The sequence below is a fragment of the Diadema antillarum genome, unplaced genomic scaffold (assembly GCF_040938485.1).
Source record: "Diadema antillarum isolate AM-2024a unplaced genomic scaffold, OU_Dant_1.0 seq00001715_RagTag, whole genome shotgun sequence".
Classification (NCBI taxonomy): Eukaryota; Metazoa; Echinodermata; class Echinoidea; order Diadematoida; family Diadematidae; genus Diadema; species Diadema antillarum.
The window spans coordinates 208,246-230,977 of record NW_027272404.1 but is presented as its reverse complement, the minus strand read 5'-3'; the positions used below and the strand labels follow the sequence as shown (position 1 = coordinate 230,977).

The 22,732-nt window shown below is 39.0% G+C and overlaps 1 protein-coding gene across 1 annotated transcript in view; it reads right to left on the bottom strand.

Annotated features, from left to right (window-relative positions):
• Positions 1–22,732, bottom strand: part of LOC139711858 (leucine-rich repeat-containing protein 61-like) — a 111,487-nt gene that overhangs the window by 32,574 nt on the left and 56,181 nt on the right. Inside the window, exons 4-5 of the mRNA XM_071623710.1 lie at positions 6,013–6,073; positions 634–854 (exon numbers count right to left, since the gene is read on the bottom strand). Of these exons, the coding sequence (XP_071479811.1) occupies positions 634–854; positions 6,013–6,073 (282 nt within the window). The remainder of the gene's footprint in view (positions 1–633; positions 855–6,012; positions 6,074–22,732) is intronic.

Below are 22,732 nucleotides of genomic sequence, written 5' to 3'. Positions count from 1 at the left end.
AAGTTCCATTAGGATACCTCTCAAGGTTTTTAAGATACGCTGCCCACAAAATTGATTACGGATGGAAGGATGGACGGACAGACAACTCAAAAACATAATGCCTCCGGCAACACTTCGTGGCAGAGGCATAAGAATATTAAGAAAATTCAAAAATTGTTCACTCTTCTGCCATAATGTAAGAGCACTTGACTTACCAGTTTTAGAAGGCAGGGGTGGGGGGATAATATTACCCTTAACATATGTCAGTAACAAGTTGATAGAATAAGTACTTTTCATGAAAAATCATATTTTGTCTCAATTCTCCTTGTATTTTCTTTACATTGTTGTCCATACTGACATCATCGACTGAAGTAGTCTTCCAACTGATTGACAATAGCAGTGGTCTTCTTGTCCAGCAATGGTGGCACCAAAACATTAAAAATTCATTACTTTTGATTCTATTGTCAAAATTTTCTCAAACTTTCACTGATGTACATGTATTCTATTAATATTACTGCTTTTACATGACAAAGTATATTCTGGCTCAGCTATGAGCACTTTGAGAAGGTGTTTCTATCGTTAGGCCAATAATGCAGTGAAAGGTAATAGCTTTCCATGGAACGAATGCAGATTGCATGCAGACAAGGAACGCACTTGCTACTGTTCTGTCCAGCTGCCGCATGACCGTATAGACCTCACTCCCCTGGCCGCTCATTCGCTCACCATCCAACATGCGCAGGTGGCAGAAGTGAGATGTCATGGTGGAGTGATAGCTGGTGCCCTGGCAGATGGGGTTTGTCCATTCCTGGAGTGGGTCCTGGAACCGCAGGTCCTTTAAGTTCTGCAGTGTTGCCAGGCAGTAGACAGAATCAAAGCTGTGTGGGGTAGGAAGGGACAATGTACAAAGTAGAGAGTTCTACCCACAAAGAAGTAGTAAGTTGTCACACAAACACACACACACACACACACACACATGCAAACATATGTAAAATCATAGAAACATGGGCATGACATTCAATAGTTCAATGCCAAAGCAACCGAGCGGGAGGGTAAGGACTTTTTGTGAATAACAGAGTATAAAAGTCGTGTTTACAGAGCTTTTTAAATCAAATTTCTAGGGAATTTTAAAAAAAATCACTGCGAAGGACTATGATCAAAACTTATGAAAACTATTCATTTTACTAGGTACGAGCAGAGCAAGCGAGCCACTTTCACTTTGCCCATGTCTGAAATGTAGTCATTAAAAGCTTAAACGTGATTGCATTGTTCGAGCATTGAAAATTATTCTTATAATGCTAGAAAGCTTAGAAGAAAAGGAAAAATGAAAGGTTTACTGAAGGATAGTTTCAGGGGGCATACTGGAGGATGCAAGGCTACCGTCTATACACTAAATTTACTCATAAGTAAATATCAGTGTATAGATATAACAATGCAAATGCTGCATAATTTTTGCCTCTAAATTTTGCATTTCAGATATGAAATTGAGAACTTTTAGACAAGAAAAGTGCCTTTATTGTTCATTTTGGTCTTTAAATAATTGATTAATTATTTGTTAAAGGGGGCACTCAAAAGTTTTATTGGGGGGTGGGGCACGTGCCCCCTCTGTAGGCAGGTGTGGGATAATAGGGAGAATGGACAGGATATGCAGGTGCTAGATAGTGGGGTAGTACAGGGTGAGAGGTAGGAAGGTGAAGATAGGTTAAAATACAGTTGAACCTCTCTTATCCGGCCTCCCTTTATCCGGATCTCTCTATTATACGGACGCAATCTCGCCGAGATTTTTTTTTAAATAATTACGGGAGGAAAGTGGGATTCCCAACTCCTTGAGAACTCCTACACAAACACACATGAATTACATATTACTTCCAACATGATTAACATACATTACATCAAATTTCCTTCCAAATTGCTTACCTTCAGACATTTTAACATCCCCAAACATCCCCAAATCATCGCAAGAACATGGACAGATTATGTGCTCGAGTCCTCTCATATCGCATTGCCACATATAGGTCCATACACAGCCGTTGATATGACTAGATAGACATGCATTGTTTCGAGTCATTGGCTAAGCAACGAATAATATTGAACACTCAAAAATTGTACACACACAAAGAGAGAGAGGGAGAGAGAGTGTGGGGAAGAGAGCAACCCAATCGCAATGCGCTATCACTTTTTACCTTGGGCCCGGTACGGTATTAGGTAATGTAGCTGTCTGTTACTCATTGACTCCAACTCTCCCGTTTTCGACGGGAGATCTCCCGCCGAAAGCCCATTTTTGCAAAATCTCCCGTTCTCCCGCTTGAGATTTGAATTCTCCCGCCCTGGCTCTGTGTCTCCCGGTGGAAAGGATTTCTTACTTATTGCTATCGTATTTTGAAAAAATAAGCCTTAAAATAGACTATAAGATAGCACCAGAGAACATCTAGAACCCTAGGAACTTCACGCTTCGCACACATCAACTTGGAGTCTCCCGTTTGCTAGGGGGTTTCGGGCGGGAGAATCTCCAGATCAGAAGGTGCTTGGGGTTGGAGTCTCTGGTTACTGAGTGTAACAATGAAAAGGTTGCAGTATACACATTACTACATGTGGTACTACAAGGGGCTACATCAGTACATGTGTATGTATATGTACATGTATAAAGCATTGAGTCTCCCGTATCCGGCCAAATCCCTTATCCGGATGAGCCCCGCTCCCGACTTGTCGGGATACGAGAGGTTCAACTGTAGGGGTTAGTATAAGAGGAGGGTGAATAGATGGGTGTAACCCCAGAATATGGAGATGTAGTACACGTGTGGTATAATGGGAAGTTATCAGGATAATAGGGTAGGAATTAGGAGAGTTAGTGCATTAGGAAGGGTAGGATAGCTAGATCTACTTGTACAAAGTAGTGAAGTTGCCACTTAGTTAGCACCAGAGACGGGTTTGCAGAGCCCAGCCACAGCGAGCACATGCCGGAGGTTACAGGCACCTGCCAAGTTGGGCACCCACTGAAACTGATGAGGGAAAGATAGAACACTCATGTCTTCCGGACAAGCTGGGATTGATCCTCCCCTTCTCCCCCTACCTTTACCCCTACTGTCTTCCTGAACCCACTTCATGGAGGTGAAGGCACTTAAAGCATGTGATCGACAGTCTACCATCTACACATGCTGAGTCGTATCTACTCAAGCCGAGAAGCAACTGCGCGCCAGCAGTCGGCTTACAGGACCAATGGTCGGATTTGTGCATGTGCCAGTGCTCGTGTATCGCCAAACCGTAAGTCATGTACAAGTGGGTAAGTGCACTGTCTCCATACCGTGGACTTGAGCGCCATGATGACCCCCATGTAGCCGATTGGCAAAGAGATCGATTTCACACTATAATTACTCTGAAAACCGGTTTATGTTGGCCATCCACAACACCCTCCCGCCCCTCTGCATCAAAGGAGCTCTGTGTAAGATCATAATTTTGTTATGTTACGACCAGATATTTGAGTTATTAACTCTGCCAAGGGAGGAGGTTAAATGTTTTCATCGGCGTTAGTTTGCTAGCTGGTTTGTTTGTCCATGTGCAAAATAAATATAAAATTCTCAAAGAGTTGTTAATGGATTTGGATGAAACTTGCAGGAAAGGTTGACAATGACACAAGTAAGAAATGATTAAATTTTGGATTTTATGAAGGATTTTCGATATTTTGGCAGGTAGGGGCAGTGATCTTGGGAGTTCAAGCTGCACATTTTTTAGGTTTTCACACACACATTAAAGTGTATGCTCTAGTTTCATTTCACAAGGCCAAGTTGGTCCTTGGAATAAAAGAGAAGCTTAATTATCATTACTGCACTTGACCTTGTACACCACATGTCATTCTATTGAAGTAATATTTGTGTAAGCAGAATTAAACCACACCAGCAATATCAGGGACTGAACCTGACTTGGCAAGTCAGTAACAATTTTTAGTCTCGGGAATGTGTACTTTTTCCAAAAAGATAAAATTTTGTAGAATTTTCTCTTTACATTTGCTTATGCTTTTCTACACATGTGACATCACAAACTGTAGTAGTCTTCTCATCCAGTAGTGACTGCACTGAAACTTTCACAATTCATAGCTTTTGAACAGATAGTCCAATTTTCCTCAAACTTTCACTAATGTGTGTAACTGATATTGCAGCATTCACTCATTCGACATGTACACAATGTATATTAAGGTGAACTTGTCCTTTACTAAATGTACAAGCTACAATGCAATAAATAGTGTTCTCAGCCTAACATGTTACTTAGGGATCCATCATTTCGACTTAGCTAACAAAACCAGCAAGCTAAAGGATATTTAAGCAGTATAGAGAGGTGCCCGCACCTCGCCAGGGGTCCAAATACCGCCACCCGGCTTAAAATTGTTACAAGCGCACTGAACAACAAAAATATGCCCGGGACTGTGTTCAGTATGCCTTAAAATACTTCAAACTTGGCAGGGTTACCACAAACAAGCAAAGTGTGGTGAAAAACGAGCAGTTTTTCGCGAAAATTTGAAATTTATATTAGGAATACGTGTTATAAGTATCATCACGGTCACCCGCACACGTATTTTACGTGCTTTGTCTATGGGAGCGCGGGTGGCGAGTTGCGGGCCCCTTCCTTAGCCCACAACTATTCCGCATCGTTCGCGTTTGAGGACGATAGCTGCAAATTTCCGGCATCGAACAGTGAACTTGTAGTTCCATTGGAATCTTCAGCATTTCTCTGTATGTGAGTGGGATTTCCTAGAATTTCAGTGACGAAATGTGATTCAAATATGCATAAACATTAACTATGGCGAGGTGCGGGTCACCCAAGCATGTACTTGTTATATAGTGGTCCGTAGCCTTACTTTAGGTGCTGGCTGTGATGACCTGCATGGTCTTTTGTACCACTGACTTAATCACATACATTTGTATCTTACATCATCTCCACCAATTTGTCCGTTCCTACAAATAACAGGGTAACTGCAGCTTGGCATCTACACATTAAGTCTTTACAGTGAAATATAATTTTTCTGAAATATCCCAAGTCTAACTTAGAAACTTGACACATCATGATCATGATCTAGATCATGCATAAAGTTACACATAATTTGTGAGACCTACACAGTACTTAAAATGCAGAACTTCAGCATGACTTATAGCTTTGTGAAACAACATGTACAGGTTGTGCGTAAAGTTAAGCATGATTTTGGGAGTTACGCATGATTTGGGTACTTACGCATGACTTAGGCATTTTGTGAAACATCCCAAGTTGTTAAAGGGAGAATCAATTTTCAAAACATTTTGGTGCATGTGAATATAATTTGTATGTGTTTTTTACAAAGTTCTCAAGAGCAGACACTGAAACAATCGTGGGATTTGTCCCTAATCTAAAGTGACACATTTTTCACAACTTCATCATTAGAGTACAATCCAGGTAATACAAGTCATTCATAATTCTAGCACCTGTATCAAGTAAAGAAAATCATGAACCAGTAGGATTACAACTGAAAGAATTTGGAGGAATCAAACATACACACTGAACAGTAAAGCTTATCAACGGGGCATGGTACAGTTTGGCACAATATGCTTCAATGTATATTGTAAAACATATTTTCGCAGCATGAAATTTTTGTGAATTGGAGCTAATGGCCTTTATCGCGGCATGAACTTTTGCGAGTTGCCTCTGACATTCAATGCATATATAGTGTAGACAAGGACTTTCGCGTGCATTTTAATTTCGCGAATCTTGGCTCTCGCAAAATTCGCGAACTTAAAATGCATGCAAACATTCCTTGTATTACAGTATTGAGACCGAACACCTCTAAAGTTTCATCACCAAAGTTCAGTCACTGTTCTCACTTCTGTTATTTTGAGAGGCACCATTGACCTGTACACTGGAATATCAACATATTTTTATATTTTATGGCACTGGTACTCTTTTAGCATATATGCAGTGTAAGTCAGTCACATTGGATTGCCCAAATTAAATCTTATCCTCTAACACACATCAAATCAGACCACATTATTTGAAAGTTATGCAAATTTAAATTACCTTGAAAGCAAATTTCCAGCTGCATTCAAACTTTCTAGGTTCTCCAAGTGTTTTAGAGGATCTGAAAAGAGTTAATAGAGAATACCTATACTTCAGAAATATGAATAGATGATTTGTTATTCTGGCACATAACATAAGTCTGATTACGAAATGTGGTAAAAATTTGGTTAATGGACTCCATTTTTCCGAGCACAGAAAGTTCTGGCTACACTCTGAATCAAGACAACAATTTGATAATAGTGCAAAAAAATACATCTAAGGTACCATCTGCTTTATTCCATGTAAAGTGATGAGACCAAAATAGAAATTGTGTGTCTTTTGTGGTTCAAGTAGCCTAGAGTCTGATATTCGCAGTAGAATAAAATGTGCAAACACACAATATTACAAAAGCAGAGAAGTATCATTTGCACCACTACTACCCAAAAACTAGAAATGTCGCTATGGCAACTGTTATGCCTCCACCATAATGCACGGTTCCCGTAAGAAGTCTATAGTACGTTGTGACAATGTGTGGTGACAGTGTCACATAATTGGCAAAAAATCAAAATGACATGTTTGTCACAAATGTGTTGATTGTTCACTTTCCTTGAAGTAGGTTTAATTGGATCAATGGCTATATTGTTTGAGAGGGCAGGCATTTGGGGATTTGAGGAGTTTTACTTGACCTAGATGTATGACCATTTTATATGTTTTTGCGTTGATTAAACTCCAAGGTATGGAGAAAAAGTGTAATTTCAGCATTAAAGAGTAAAATTTTAGCATTCTATCCCGGCCATTGACCCTTGACCTTTGACCCCATGACCCTAAAATCACCCAGGGAATCACTGTCAGGCAGTACATGCATAGATATGTACAACGTACTAAGCTTCATGATGATACCTTGAGCTGCATTTTCTCTTGACCTTTGACCTAAACCTTGAGCATGTGCACCCAAATGTTGATAGGCACAACTTCATCCACTCATGCATATATATATATATATATATGGGTGAAAACGTTGAACGATGTACAATTGGCCATTTTCAGGCTTTTCGATATTCAAACCCTTGTAAAATTGTCACCTGGGGGTGTTTTTCATGGTTTTAGGTATCATTTGGTAGGGGAGAGTTGTACCTTTCAGAAAATATATACTTTCTAGTGTTCTTACTGCATTTTCTTTAAAAAATAATGTCTTGAAGCTGAAAAAATTGACAAAAATGCATATTTTGCGAAAAAATCCCAGAATCACACGTCTTAATTTTCTATCTAATGCAATTCTACAGCTTTGTTTTTCCTTGTGAGGAAGCCCACACACTTCAACTATTTAATCAAGTACTTCTGCCATGAACGTGTGTATTATTTATCTTATCAGGAAATGTTGAATTCACTTATGTCTGAAAAAGAACGTCTCTGAATGAATTATCTTTTCCTTGACGCCAAAAATTCAGGATGACTATGAAAACATGTAAGGCCATATTTATTTAGTGTCTTATCCATACTACCATTCCATCAAAATTTGTGAGTGAGCTGTGTGAAATAATCGTGTGGTGGCTCATTAAAGAAAATTATACTGAATAACCATCAGAGATGTTCAGTTGTGTAATGGTGTCATTGATGAAAGTGGATTATGCTTGAGATAAAAAGTGGTTATCAGTATGTCAGTGCGAGCCAAGCGACTATGATAATTGGCAACTTTAGTAGCATACTGTCCACAAAAATGAGTTCTGGTTGAAAACCCGAATTGGCGAATGTCTCTGATCAAAACGAATGTCCCTGATTGAAAGTCTCTGAAGGGATATTCCCTCTTCTGACACTTTCGCACTGCATGATACTTTATTTGCGTGCTTATTTTACGCACTGACGAGCCATCCTGGAATCGAGTCAGCACAGTTCAACGACAGATATGCCCACAAATCTTGAAAATGTGAGTAATAACAAAAACTTTCCTGGTGTTTATGCCAATTTATTAGAATTATTATCTCGTAGATTTGACAATCAGTATCATTTGTGAAATTATGTATTTTAATCTTTGGATTTGAGGTAAATTGAAAAAGGATAGACAGTAAATATGTAAGAATCTGCACGAAGATCAAAGACCGAACGTCTCTGAGCAAAATGAAAAACGTCTCTGAAAATTACTGTTTCATGAAATAAAGACATCCACTATACAAATTATGAGAACATTAAAGTAAATTTATGTCTGGATGGGCTCAGTTAGTACAGTAGGAACAAGTAGAACCAAGATAACACGGGCGTGTTATAATATTAAGAAAAATGAAGCTTCCTGAAAGATGTTGAAAATATGTAAAAGAGTTTCAAATTTAAGATTTTCTGTTGATTAAGCAAGTGTAAACACATTGCCAGGACAGAAACTATATTTATGACTAGTAATAGGTCAATAGTCTATGATTATTATGTAGTAGTCACTTTAGTTTACGTATTTTTTGTGAGAGAGGCAGAAATGTGAGAAAAACAGGTTTAGGTCAGAGACGTTCTCTGAACAAATAGGATCTGCTCTCAAACCAATATCAATGACCCATCATGGCAAATTGGTGCCTATGTTTGTAGCACATAGGTTCCTCAATCAAAATATAATGCCAATATCTTGTAAAAATCAAACCCATTAAGTACTGATAAGCAAAGATGTTTACGTCAGAGACGTTACACTGAACGTTTTACATATTTTCAACTACTACAATAAGGAGTAGATTTTTCATTATTCCACAGTATATGGCCCTCGTATACATACATCGTTCTAGGTAATTTACGCAATCTAAAAACAATGTTGATTTTATAATTTTGATCAGAGACGTTCATTTGTGCGCACATTGTTCTTCCAGTGCATGATAGATTTATTTTAATATCATTTTAACTCTTATTTTTTTTTCTTACAGCAAGATGGGAAGACCGGATGGATTTTAAATGCTCCGAATATTAGAATTTCGTCCTGCTCAGGATCTTTAGGCTCAGTCATGTTCATGTAGCCTACAAGTTCCAGACAACGGCCGTGGTACTGGCAAGATCGGACGGACATCTTGGAGGTGCCATCTGTTTACAAAATAATGACTATCCCAACCCCTGTTTCAGGTAGCAAGCGACGCGGTCGATACCATGCACTGATTGAGGACATGGAATAGCAAGTGGAGGGGAAATACAATTCAATGTTATAATACGGACTCTGTTTTTAATGCACATCACTACGTTTGCTTTTGAGCCTGTAAAATCGGAGGCTTACGCGCTAAGAAATAAATGTTCAAATTTGCACCTAATTTGTAACAATAGCAGCACACCTGCTGTGCATACTTGCACCCTTAATTGTGCTTAATTGCACCCTTGATTAACTGCCTTTTTGAAGTATTGCTAATTTCTGCAAACAAGTTCTCGTACAGTTAAGAATACGCAAATGAGTGAGCTAACCATGTCATAACCTCACACTTTTCCATTGATCGTGTACAAAAAATAACGAAAATTCAATTTTTCTGTCTTTGAAATCTGAAACATGATGCTATTCCTGGTTGATTACCTTTAGAATAGTGATCAGTTAGATATACCCGGATTTAAGCCTCGGGCATGATTATGTTTGAATGAAAAACTGAAAATTTCAAAATGTTTATGTGCAAACCTTATTGCAAGTTGTGAGGGAATGACAAGCTCAATTTGCCATTTGCATATTCATTATGACCGTTCAAAAGCTGTTTCCTGAAAAAATAGCGAAACTTCAAAACGTCATAACTTCCTTATTTTTCTTGAGCCCGTAAGATTTTATTCTTTCTTATCAGCGGCTAGCTCATATTTGGGCTAAATTTCCCCTGTAATGACTCTTTTTATCTTAGAAGTAAGGTGAGATATTCTAGTGGTAATATTTTTGAGGTTTGTAAGCAAAATACATGAGAAAAGGAAAAATACTAACATCTGTGATGAAACAAGAGAACGTCTATTAAGAATGTCCCTTTACTTTTATAGTTTCCTCTACAACACTACGTATGTATCGCCTTCGAGTAGAAAGAAGGATTGATAATCCCCTATGACCGATGTGACAGGTAAAATGTGATATTGTAATGTTATTGTCAACCTCTTGAAAGAGGTTTTCAGTTCATTTTTGGTCAAACGTTTGCTGTACCACACCGTTGATATTCTTTTGAGTTTGGCGTTTACAATTTATATCTCCCATAGTATACAGAAAAAAAAGGACAGCGGAATTTGATGCTTCTAGGATGAGTATAGGCTAATTACAGCTTTCTGAGACGTCATCATAACAGTGGCCCAGGTACGGTCCCTAATAAAAATCCGAACTGGCCTGACATACACATATAATCATATTTGAGGTATAGTGGTCAAATTAAAATAGTATCAGTAAATTCGTGCTTACCTTTGTTATAGATTTGGACTACATTTGAAAGAAAACATATACAATATTGATAGCATGTGGGCACACCTTCGTATACACAGGAAGGTGAAATACAAAGTAGTGGTCATCATAAACAAAAACAATTCTTGACATATATGCCTAGGTAAATGATTTCTCAATGAATGTGGAATGTTGAGTTACGAGCATCTTTTAAAATAGGGAGTTTGGTGTTTAATTCTAGTGAAAACTTACAGCCGAAACGTCCCTGATGGAAAAGCAAATGTCTCTGATATAAACAAATAATTTAGGTAAGGTAGTCGAAATTGCAAGTATTTCATGTAATTTTTATTTGTCTCTCATTCAAAAGTGTTGTAAGATATGAATAATATAACAAGGACAGGTTTGTTGTTGATTTTTGGTGTAGAAATCGAAATTCCTCTTACAATTTGGAGGTTTGTAGTTACAATCGATTATTATGAAAAATAATTCAAGTTGAAATTACCATTCTGAATTGTTGACAAAAGATAAACATGTGTTTAATAAAATGATAATGTTATTTGTTCACAAACCTCGTAATTATGGATCAAAGGACATCATTTGTATTGTCTATGTCTGAGGAACGTCTATGAGTGAAACCTGAACGTCTCTGATCAAAACATGGCTTACTTTCAGCATCTGTAAAGGGCTTTTATGGGGATTTGACCGAAGGAAATGCACTGAATTCATTATTAGTATCTACTGAACATTAACATTTAAACAAATGAGACCCCTGCTATATGTTTTGTTCAAATGAGATGAAAGTGAAGATACGAATATAAAAATCTCTGCTTAAACGACAAAAACTCCACTTTTACTTTAAATTCCGCGTGTATTAGCTTTTGTAAACTTCACAGGAGGTAAACAGTATTTTAGGAACAAATTAACACAGTCTTCAAAGGCATGAACAAGATGAAAATATATTCATTTGAATGTTTTTCTACCCTTCATTTGAATTTTCACTAAAACAATGTTTATTTTAGTCAGAGACGTTCACCAATATGTCACAGTTCTATCTAACCTTGAATAAAAACAACACCCTTGGAGATATCCCAGTATAATCAGGTTTGCAAGAAAGCTGATATCAATGACATTTGACTGAGATATATTTATATCAGTGAGTCACGTTTTTTAATTTTGACCCCTGATTTGCCCAATTGTACATCAACGTTTTCACCCATATATATATATATATGTGACCCGCTACAACAAAAGGATCCTAAAGTCGCTGACGGGCGAGCCAAGCATGGCCCAGAAAAATGTTTTTTTCAGGCTTTCCCTTTGATCATTTAGCTTGGAAATTTCGGCAGATGATAGAAGATACATTAGACTACAAAATTATGTAAAAACAGAAATTCGAACGTTTTGACAGATTTTGGTGATCTGACTTCAAACTCGATTTTCTCGGCTCACCTGTCAGCGACTTTAGGATCCTTTTGTTGTAGCCGGTCACATATATACATGCCAAGTTTCATTAGGATACCTCAAACGTTTTTTTAGTTACGTTTTCCTCAAAATTGATTAAGGATGGATGGAAAGAAGGACAGATGGACAACCCGAAAACATAACGCCTCTAGCGACACTTTGTGGCGGAGGCATTTAAAAAAATGCAATGCAATCAACTTATGGTCACAAACAATCAAAGAAAAATGAATGCCATCCAAAGAATACAATGGCCATGATTAAAAGATATGAGTCCAGCCCTTTGTTGTTGGTTACCCAACCCCTCTTATCTCTCTTTCAATTTCCTATTTTTTCTTTCTATACATGTTCTTCATTTATGCATACAAATACATGGACACCTAGAGATACATTACACTGTAAGGTATGGCCCAGACATTGACAACGTCAAATAGTATAGGCCTACATGTAAACATGCTGTGACACGAGCAACTTGGGACCATCTGCAAAATATGTACGAAAGCAAACAAACAATAACAAAAACTATACCACCATAATTGAACTCCCTCCATTTCCTGAATCATTCCTGAGAAACGACGATGACTCTGATGACTCAGTCAGGATACATCTACTGGCATACCCAGAACTTTCTTTATGGAAAATTGTCCAAATATCGCCAGAATTATGCACCAGATCGTTGAATTGCAATCACAAACAGGCAAAAGCTCCGCTATACTGGATCCCTTTCGATAGACTTTGTACACTTTTGAGATTGACGTATATTTCCTAATAATTTATCAAAGAGTGTGCAGCAGATCTTTCACTTACAAAAGCTCCCTCATATGCAGAGGCGTCGATGGGAGGGGGGGGGGGATGGCTCCCCCGTAAATTGGGGACAAACATTCCATTTTGCTCCTCCTCGCAACTCCCAAGATGTGGAAATGTTCTTACTTTTTTTGACCCAAAGATGGCTCAATTTCAATTCTGAAAATACAAAATCTCCCTCGCGTAAGAGGTGGATAGGACTACCCCCTCCCATACACTCCCCATTCAGTCCTTTCTACTTAATACACTTTAGATTGACAGATTTTAAAATGTTTCATCTAAAGTGTGCACCAGGTCTGTTACTTCAGTTTTAAACTAGAACTATCACTCATTGTGATTAATATACCCCCACCCACAACTGAGGAAATTAGCTCAACCAGGATTTTTTTTAACTTTTTAATGAAAAAAAAAAATTACCAAGGCAATGCACTGTCCAACAGTAAATAAATGTATTGCTCACTGTTAGTCAAATGTCCCACATCTCAAGTCAAGTGCTCAAAAACTGAGTGAGCAAGATAAATAAACTGACGATTTCTATGGTTTTTATTAAAAATTGTATAACCACGGCGCAACGCAATGTTGGATATTAAGAAAAAAATGAAGTTTTGCACAACTATATATGTATCATAGCCATCACATGTGCCAAATTTCAAGCCAAATGCTAACAGGATGAGGGGCTCAGTTGAATTCAAAATATTAGTGTATCATTTTCATTCAAAATATACTGTTACCATGGCAACACATTTTCAACACTGACAAAAGAGTTTTTGCACATCTAGGTAATGTAGAGGTCACATGTGCCAAATATGAAGCCAAAACGCTCTAAACATAGAGAGTTAGGATCTAATCGAAATGTTTGTATGATTTTCATTCAAAATGCACTGTTACCATGGCAACACACTGTTCGAAAATGATGAAATACAAAGTTTGCATATCTCTGTACTACAATGGTTGCATGTGCCAAATTTCAAGCCAAATGCTCAAAGACTGAGGGAGTTACCTGAATCCACAATATTTTTATATTGATTTTCATTCAAACTATGCTGTTACCATGGCAACACAATGATCAACAATGACGAAAGGTTAAGTTTGCACATCTACATACCATAGTGGTCAGGTGTGCCAAATTTCGAGCTAAATGCTCAAAGACTGAGGGAGTTGGCGGAATCCACATGCTTTTTGGTGAAAAATTGTTGTTACCATGGCAACGCATTGTTCAACAATAATGACAGATTAAGTTTGAACATCTATATGCTATAGTGGTCACCTGTGCCAAATTTCAAGCCAAATGCTCAAAGACTGAGGGAGTTAACTGAATCCAAACTATTTTTGCATGATTTTCATTCAAAACATACTGTTACCATGGCAACACATTGATCAACAATGACCAAAGACTATGTATGCTCATCTACGTACTATAGTGGTCACATGTGCCAAATTTCAAGCTTAATGCTCAAAGACTGAGGTAGTTACCTGAATTCACAATATTTTTGTATGCATTTTAGTGAATAGCTGCTGTTACCATGGCAACCCATTGTTCACCACTGACGAAAGATTAAGTTTGCACATCTATATGCTATAGTGGTTGCATGTGCCAAATTTCAAGCCAAATGCTCAAATAGTGAGGGATTTAACTGAATCCACGATATTTTTGTATGATTTTCATTCAAAATATGCCGTTACCATGGCAACGCATTGATCACCACTGACGAAAGATTACCTTTGCACATCTACGTACCACAGTGGTAATGTGTACCAAATTTCTAGCTAAACGCTTGAAGACTAAAGAAAGTCAGCTGAATCCACAATATTTTTGTATGTTTTTTTGTTTAAAAAAAGCTGTTACCATGGCAACGCATTGTTCATCACTGACGAAAGATTAAGTTTGCAAATCTATATACTATAGTGGTCATGTGTGCCAAATTTCAAGTCAAATGCTCTAAGACTGAGGGAGTTAACTTCATCCACAATATTTTCGTATGACTTTCATTCAAACTATGCTGTTACCATGGCAACACATTGATAAAAAATGACGAAGTAGTAAGTATCCACATCTACATACAATAGTGGTCACATGTGCCAAATTTGAAGCCAAATGCTTGAAAACTGAAGGAGTTAGGATAATCCACACATTTTTGTATGATTGGTAAAAAAAATTATGTTGCCATGGCAACAGATTCATCACCACACACATCAAATGTGTTTTGCACAAATATACATTACATTGATCGCATATCCCAAATTCAAACTGAATTGCTACAAAACTAAGAGATTAGAGCAATCCACAACATTTTGTAAGATTTATATGAAAATCTTCCGTTGCCATGGCAACGCATTATGAAATAATCACGAAAAAGGTCTCTTGCACATCTGCCTGTGATAGCGGTCACACATGCCAAATTTGAAGTTGATTGCTCCAAAAATGAGAAAGTTGTTTGATCCACAAGTTTTTATGAAAATATGCCGTTGCCATGGCAACGCATTAGGCGATACTAATAAAAAAAGGTGTCTTGCACATCTACCTTTGATAGCAGTCACACATGCCAAATTTGGGGTCAATTGCTCAAAAAATGAGAGAGGAGTTTGATCCACAACATTTTGCTAGATTTTTTAAAAATTTGCCGTTGCCATGGCAACTCATTATGCAATACTAACGAAAAAGGTGTCTTGCACATCTCCCTTTGATAGCAGTCACACAAGCTAAATTTGGGGATAATTGCTCAAAAAATGAGAGAGTAGTTCGATCCACAAGTTTTTTACGAAAATATGCCGTTTCCATGGCAACGCATTATGTGATACTAACGAAAAAGGTGTCTTGCACATCTACCTTTGATAGTGGTCACACATGCCAAATTTGGGGTCAATTGCTCAAAAAATGAGAGAGGAGTTCGACCCACAAGATTTTGCAACGGACCGACCGCCCGACCGCCCGACCGCCCGCCCGACCGACCGACCGACCGACGACGACCGACCGACCGACCGGCCACCCGACCTCAGGATGATTCCTATATACCCCCCCCTACACACTATGTGTGGGTGGGGGTATAAAAATGCAAAAGTTCCATGGGTGGGAGGAGATATCTACATGTAGATACTTTCAATTAACAGAGGGTTCCCCCCCCCCCCCCCCCCCCCCCAAAAAAAAAAAAAAAAAAAAAAAAAAAAAATGGTATACACTTCCGGGACTGAAATTTTTCCAGATTACCTCATAAATGTGTTAACGAGATATTTTCATCTGAATTCTAAAAATGCAAAGGCACCTTCGTATGCAGGGGCATCGATCCTGGAGGGGACGTGGGGGGGGGGGGGGGGGGGGGGGGGGGGGGGGGCAAACATATCATTTTGATCCCCAATGATTCCCGAAATGAGGAAAATTTTCTTGCGATTTTTGATAGAAAACTGTCCAAATATCTTATCCAAAGTGTGCACCACATTGCAGAATTTCAATTCTGAAAATGCGGGAAACAAATCTCGCGTGGGAGGCGGATACCCCTCCCCTTTTGGTCCTTTTCCTTGTTTCTTTTTATTGACAGAGTCCCAAATGTTTTATCTTAAGTGTGAACCAGGTCTGTCACTTCAGTTACAAAAAAGGACACAAAAGATCCACCACGGGTGGGAGGGGATATCTTCTTTCAATCAACCCTTTCTCCGCTTTGTTTCCCATTAACAAGGAAAGTGCCATAATGTGTTTTGCCCATTCGCGTACAATTTCTTGTACGCGATAAAAAAAAAGAGATATAACAGATAAAAAGAGATATAAAAGGGTAAAAATTTATGGCAAAAAAGAAACGTCCTATGAAAACTTAACATTGGGCCCTTAAAGTTTGTTGACCCATGCTTGTGACCACTGACCTTGTGGTGACCATCCACTCCCTATTAAGGGACATCTACCATCCAAGTTTAGTCACAAATGGAGTTATAGATCAAAAGTTATGACCCGTAATAGAAACGCGCCATAAAAACTTAACATTGGGCTCTAAAAGTTTGTTGACCCATGCTTGTGACCATTGACCTTGTGGTGACCATCCACTTCCCAAGGGACATCTACAAAGTGTACCATCCAAGTTTAGTCACAACTGGAGATATGATCAAAAGTTATGACCCATAATGGAAACGCGCCATTAAAACTTAACATTGGGCTCTAAAAGTTTGTTAACCCCTGCTTGTGACCTTTGACCTTGTGGTGACCATCCACTCCCCAAGGAACATCTACCATCCAAGTTTGGTCACAAATGGAGTTATGTATCAAAAGTTATGACCTATAATAGAAACGCGCCATAAAAACTGAACATTGGCCTCTAAAAGTTTGTTGACCCATGCTTGTGACCATTGACCTTGTGGTGACCATTGACCTTGTGGTGACCATCCACTCTCCAAGGGACATCTACCATCCAAGTTTAGTCACAAATGGAGTTATGGATCAAAAGTTACGACCCATAATAGAAACGTGCCATAAAAAACTTGACATTGGGCTCTAAAAGTTAGTTGACCCATGCTTGTGACCACTGACCTTGCGGTGACCATCCACTCCCCAAGGGATATCTACCATCCAAGTTTGGTAACAAATGGAGTTATGGATCAAAAGTTATGACCTATAATAGAAACGCACCATAAAAACTTAACATTGGCCTCTAAAAGTTTGTTGACCCATGCTTGGGACCATTGACCTTGTGGTGACCATCCACTCCCCAAGGGACATCTACCATCCAAGTTTAGTCAAGACATTACTCCAGTTCTCCAATCCCTCCACTGGCTCCCCATCCATCAACGTATCACTTTTAAAATCCTCCTTATTGTTTACAAGATATGCAATAATCTTGCCCCATCTTATCTTAAAGATTTAATTTTCTTCCGCTCCTCCACTTCAACCCGTTCTCTCCGTTCTTCCTCCACTCTCCAATTATCACGTGGTCCCCGCACCTGTACACGTTATGGTGATAGGGCCTTTTCAGTTATTTCCCCACTTCTTTGGAATAAACTCCCTTTTTATATTCGTAACGCTGGAAATGTTGATAGGTTTAAGTCATTGTTGAAAACTCATCTGTTTACACAACCTTAATTTTGCTGTTGTTGTTGTTGCTGTCGTTATCATAATATGTACATAATGCTGTATTTTGTTTTTACGTTATATATATTATTTTCCCCGATTTGATGCGCTTAGAAACATCAGTATTAAGCGCTATTTAAATGTTATTCATTATCATTATCATTATCAATAGAGTTATGGATCAAAAGTTATGACCCATAATAGAAACACGCCATAAAAACTTAACATTGGGCTCTAAAAGTGCGTTGACCAATGCTTGTGACCAATGACCTTGTGGTGACCATCCACTCCCCAAGGGACATCTACCATCCGAGGTTAGTCACAAATGGAGATATGAATGAAAAGTTATGACCCATTATAGAAACGCGCCATTAAAACTTAACATTGGGCTCTAAAAGTTTGTTGATCCCTGCTTGTGACCTTTGACCTTGTGGCGATCATCCACTTCCCAAGGGACATCTACCATCCAAGTTTAGTCACAAACGGACCTATGGATCAAAAGTTATGACCCATAATAGAAACACGCCATAAAAACTTAAAGGGAAAGTCCGGACGATTATCAGCCGTTTCCCGTGTAAAGCAACAATATTTCATGAACCTATTACCCTTTTTGCGACGAGAAAAGACCATCAGATACATTTACTATGATTTTTTTTTTTTAAATAGGGTAATTCTTCATGTTCGAATCCGTCGCAAGCAGCCCTTCATACTATCTGTCCCAGTATGCATTGCGCGTGACGTCACAGACTCACTTTCCTCAGCAGAGCACCACGAGCGCAGCCCAGCTACGCATCGATCTCCCATTGCACTGCTGACTGCGGCGCGGTATCTGCATGCCTGCCGAGGTCTGCCTACAATGTAGTTGGCGCTACCGCAGGAGTCCGTACACTGTTTTAGGAGTACTGTTGCCAAATGCTGTATTCCTTTATTCAAATGATCTTCGGTATATATCTACATGAAATATGTCAAAGATTAATGTAAAATAGTTGCAATGTTAAAACATTTTCATTTTATTGAAATATTATATGTATTGTAATACTGCCGTACTTATTAGTGTCCACCCCATCACTTACAATTCATTGGCTATTGTTGTCACTAGAGTCATCAGGCATACATTTACGTCTGCTGTTACCAAATGCTATCACAATCCGCGATCGTTTTTTTCGACTTCTGAGTGTAAACAATCTGAAATCAGTCCGTCAATTTCAGAATTATTGCCTCTCTTGTTGTCCGAGAATGTTGAGTATGTCTGACGGTGGTAAATTACATTAGCATAACTTGAACCGCGGAAGAAACGCCAGCGCCAGCTTCATCATAGTACCCCCACTGGTAACTGCGACCAGCAGTCCCATACACATAGCGTAATGGGACTGCGTACTGTAGCATTCAGGATCATGATCGGGTAGCATCGCGGATAAATATCAATTTAAAATCGAAATATTTCTTCCATTTGAAGACTTAACAGTCAAGTTAAAGTATTGACAACAGGCTTTGGGCAACGTTTGGTTCTACCAATAGTCCTTTTCTTTTCAAATTGATGACCTAATGTGACTCGGTCGAGAGGAACCTTGGAGAGCTACACTGAATTATTGACGGCCAGCACAGGCGCACACACAAAGAGACATCTCTTTGCGCACACATCTCCGGTTATGCGCTGGCCGTCAATTCAGTGTAGCTCTCCCAGGTTCCTCTCGACTGAGTCACATTGTCATTAATTCGAACAGAAAGGGACTACTGGCAGAACCAAGCGTTGCCCGAAACCTGTTGTCAATACTTCAACTTCACTGGTAAGTCTTCAAATTGAAGAAATTTTTCGATTTTAAGTTGATATTTATCCGCGATACTACCTTATCATGATTCTGAATGCTACAGTGCGCAGCCCCATAACGCTATGCGTATGGGGCTGCTGGTTGCATATATGCCGCCGATGGGGAGTATGATGAGGCTGCATCGAGTAGTATTTGTAAGTTTTGACGACAAACTTGTCAATTAAAATATTGGAGAGCCATCTTGCACACCTTTCCCGCTCATTTTCTGGGTTTGGAATGGCAAAAAACTCCTCTTCTGGCCAACACCCGGTTTATTAGAACACCCAAACGCTTCACACATTGGCATTTTCAAAGTGAAGCAATAGATTATGCCACGTGCATCCGCTGCGTGGCCAGAACCACGCGGAACGCTTCCGCTTGCTCGGCCCATATCGCCGTTGTTCAAGCGGGGCTCCCCAAGCCAGCTGACGCTCCAAACAAAAAGCAATGTGATGCTAATACCTCACGCCGTCACGTGATCTTTCTCGCCGGCGTACAGAAATTGAACAGTTACGGTTCAAAATTAGTGATGCTAAAAAATTGATTGTGACGAGTTAGGGTATTTTTCAATGAAACTTAGTCATTATGGTCCTTGATTTATGTAGATTATGGTGAAATTTATTCAAAATCGTCCGGACTTCTCCTCTAACATTGGGGCCCTAAAGTTCATAGACCCCTGCCTGTGAGCATTGACCTTGAGGTGACCTTCATATATGGTAAAATGTGAAACTTTGTATGCCTCTCTTCCCTCGAAGTTTGATTGCAATTGAAGCCCAGAGTAAAGAGTTATTGAAGTTTTTGTAGCGTTACGGACAGACGACGGACGGACAAACGCCGGACGGACAGACGCCGCAGGTGATCCCTTAGTCTCCCTTCACCTCCGGTGGGCTAAAAAAAAACATTAGTACACTCCAAATTTTCCATCAAAACTTTTCATTTGTATTTGTATTCTAAGAATGCAAAAGCCCACCCGTATGCAGCGACGTTGATGTCATTTTGTCCCCCAATAATTCCCAAAATGAGGAAAATTTTCTTGCGTTTTGTCTAAATATCTTATCCAAAGTATATGCACCAGATTGTTGAATTTCAATTAAAAAAAATGCAAAATCTCTTGTGCTTGGGAGGGGGATGCCCCCTCACAAACCCTCCCTCTCTGTGCCCCTTTCCTGAGCCTTAGCGCACTTTTCAGATTTACAAAAACTTCTGAATAATTCTGAGTGCACAAGATTTATCACTTTTATTCCGAAAACTCGAAAGTTCCTCCATGTGCAAGGGAATAACCCCCTTTTAAACAATCCTTTCCTCGCTCACTTCCCCCATCACAGATCAGTTTGTTTTTATGCCTCCGCCACAAAGTGGTGCGGGAGGCATTATGTTTTCGGGTTGTCCGTCCGTCCGTTCGTCCATTTGTACGTCCGTACGTCCGTCCACATTCGTTTACGCGATAACTTGAGTAATATTGACTGGAATTTTACCAAACATGGTCCAACTATAAAGTATGATGGGGCAATTATTTGATTAGATTTTGGGTGAAATCGGCTAAAGGCCAAAGGTCAAAGGTCAAGGTCAAATCATGAAATTGTATCTGTTTATGCGATAACTCAAGACTGGATCAAGCAAATTTCACCAAACTTGGTCCAAGGATGATGTATGATGGGACATTAACTTGATTAGTTTTTGAGTGAAATCGGACAGAGGTCAAAGGTCAAAGATCAAGGTCAAATCTTAAAATTTGTCTGTTTAGGCGATAACTCGAAACTGGATGAAGCAACTTTCACTTAACTTGGTCCAAGGATGATGTATAATGGGGCAATTAATTGAGTAGTATTTAGTGAAATTAGACAGAGGTCAAAGGTCAAAGATCAAGGTCAAATCCTGAAATTTATCAGTTTACGTGATAACTCAAAACTGGATGAAGCAGCTTTCACCAAACTTGGTCCAAGGATGATGTATAATGGGGCAATTAGTTGAGTAAATTTTAGTGACATTGGCAAGAGTTCAAAGGTCAAGAGGTCAAGGTCATATGCTAAAAATTTTGCTATTTCCCCCATATCCATGCAATGCCCGAAGGAATTTTCTTGAAACTTAGTGTAGACATGTACTGTATAAAGATTCTCCAGAGAGAGTTTCACGTCATAAGGTCAAAGGTCAAAAGGTCAAAGGTTAGGTGAAAATGTTACAATTTCACTTTTCTCGCAAATGGTTCAATGTATCTTCATGGAACTTGGTACATACGCATGTACTGACTGGCAGGGATTATCTAGGGAATTTAGGGGTCATGGGTCAATAGTCAGGGGTCAAAGGACAAGGTCAACTTCAAAATTTTACTATTTGCCACATTTACTAGTAAAAGCAATGCTTGAATTATTATTTTTAAAACTTTATATACATGTATTACCTAATGGAGATTCTCTTGGATATTTTCTGCCAGATGGTCAAAGGTCAAAGGTTAAGGGTCAAGGCCAGGTTTAAATGCAAAAAAAAAAAAAAATCTATTTTATACTGTAATTACTTTCTTCATACTTTGAAAATTACTCAATGCATAAACTTATAAAAGGGTCAGTCAGAAGTCCAGTAAAATCCTCAATTTCCCAAATACATATATACCTGCACTCTTTAGTAGACAATTATAGCAAAACTAGTTCAAGGAAAGTGAACATTCAAGATATTTCTGACAAACCTGTCATTTCAATGTTTTGCCAATTGTGTGAAACTGTCATCACACATTGTGAAGACATTGCACTATACATCTATTGGGAGAATCATGCATTATGGCGGAGGCATCAGTCGCCATAGCGACATTTCTAGTTTTTTTTAACTTCCCAAACTTATTCCATCAAACATGCGTATACGAGATATCTCAATTTCAACTTTAAAAAGGCAAATGCTCCCTCGTACGGGAAGGGTGGTGATAGCATTCCCCCACGCCTTCTCCCTGCTCGCACGTCCCCCCCCCCCCCCCCCCCCCCCCCATGCATGCAAGTAGACTGTGGCTACACTTTGAACATAGACAGTTTTCCAAATATGCCACAAAACGTGTGCACCAAAACGTATAAATGTAATCAGAAAATACAGAATCTCCCTCGTGTAGGAAGGGGGAATAGGGCTTATCCCCTCCCACCTTCTCAGATTGACAAATTTCCAGATATTCCAACAGAAGTGTGCACAAGATTGTTATGATTTCAGTTCTAAAACAGAAAAGAAGCTCCTTCGAATATGGGAGACGTATCTTGCCACCCTCCCATTGCTTGGTCCCCTTCATAGACTTAGTACAGT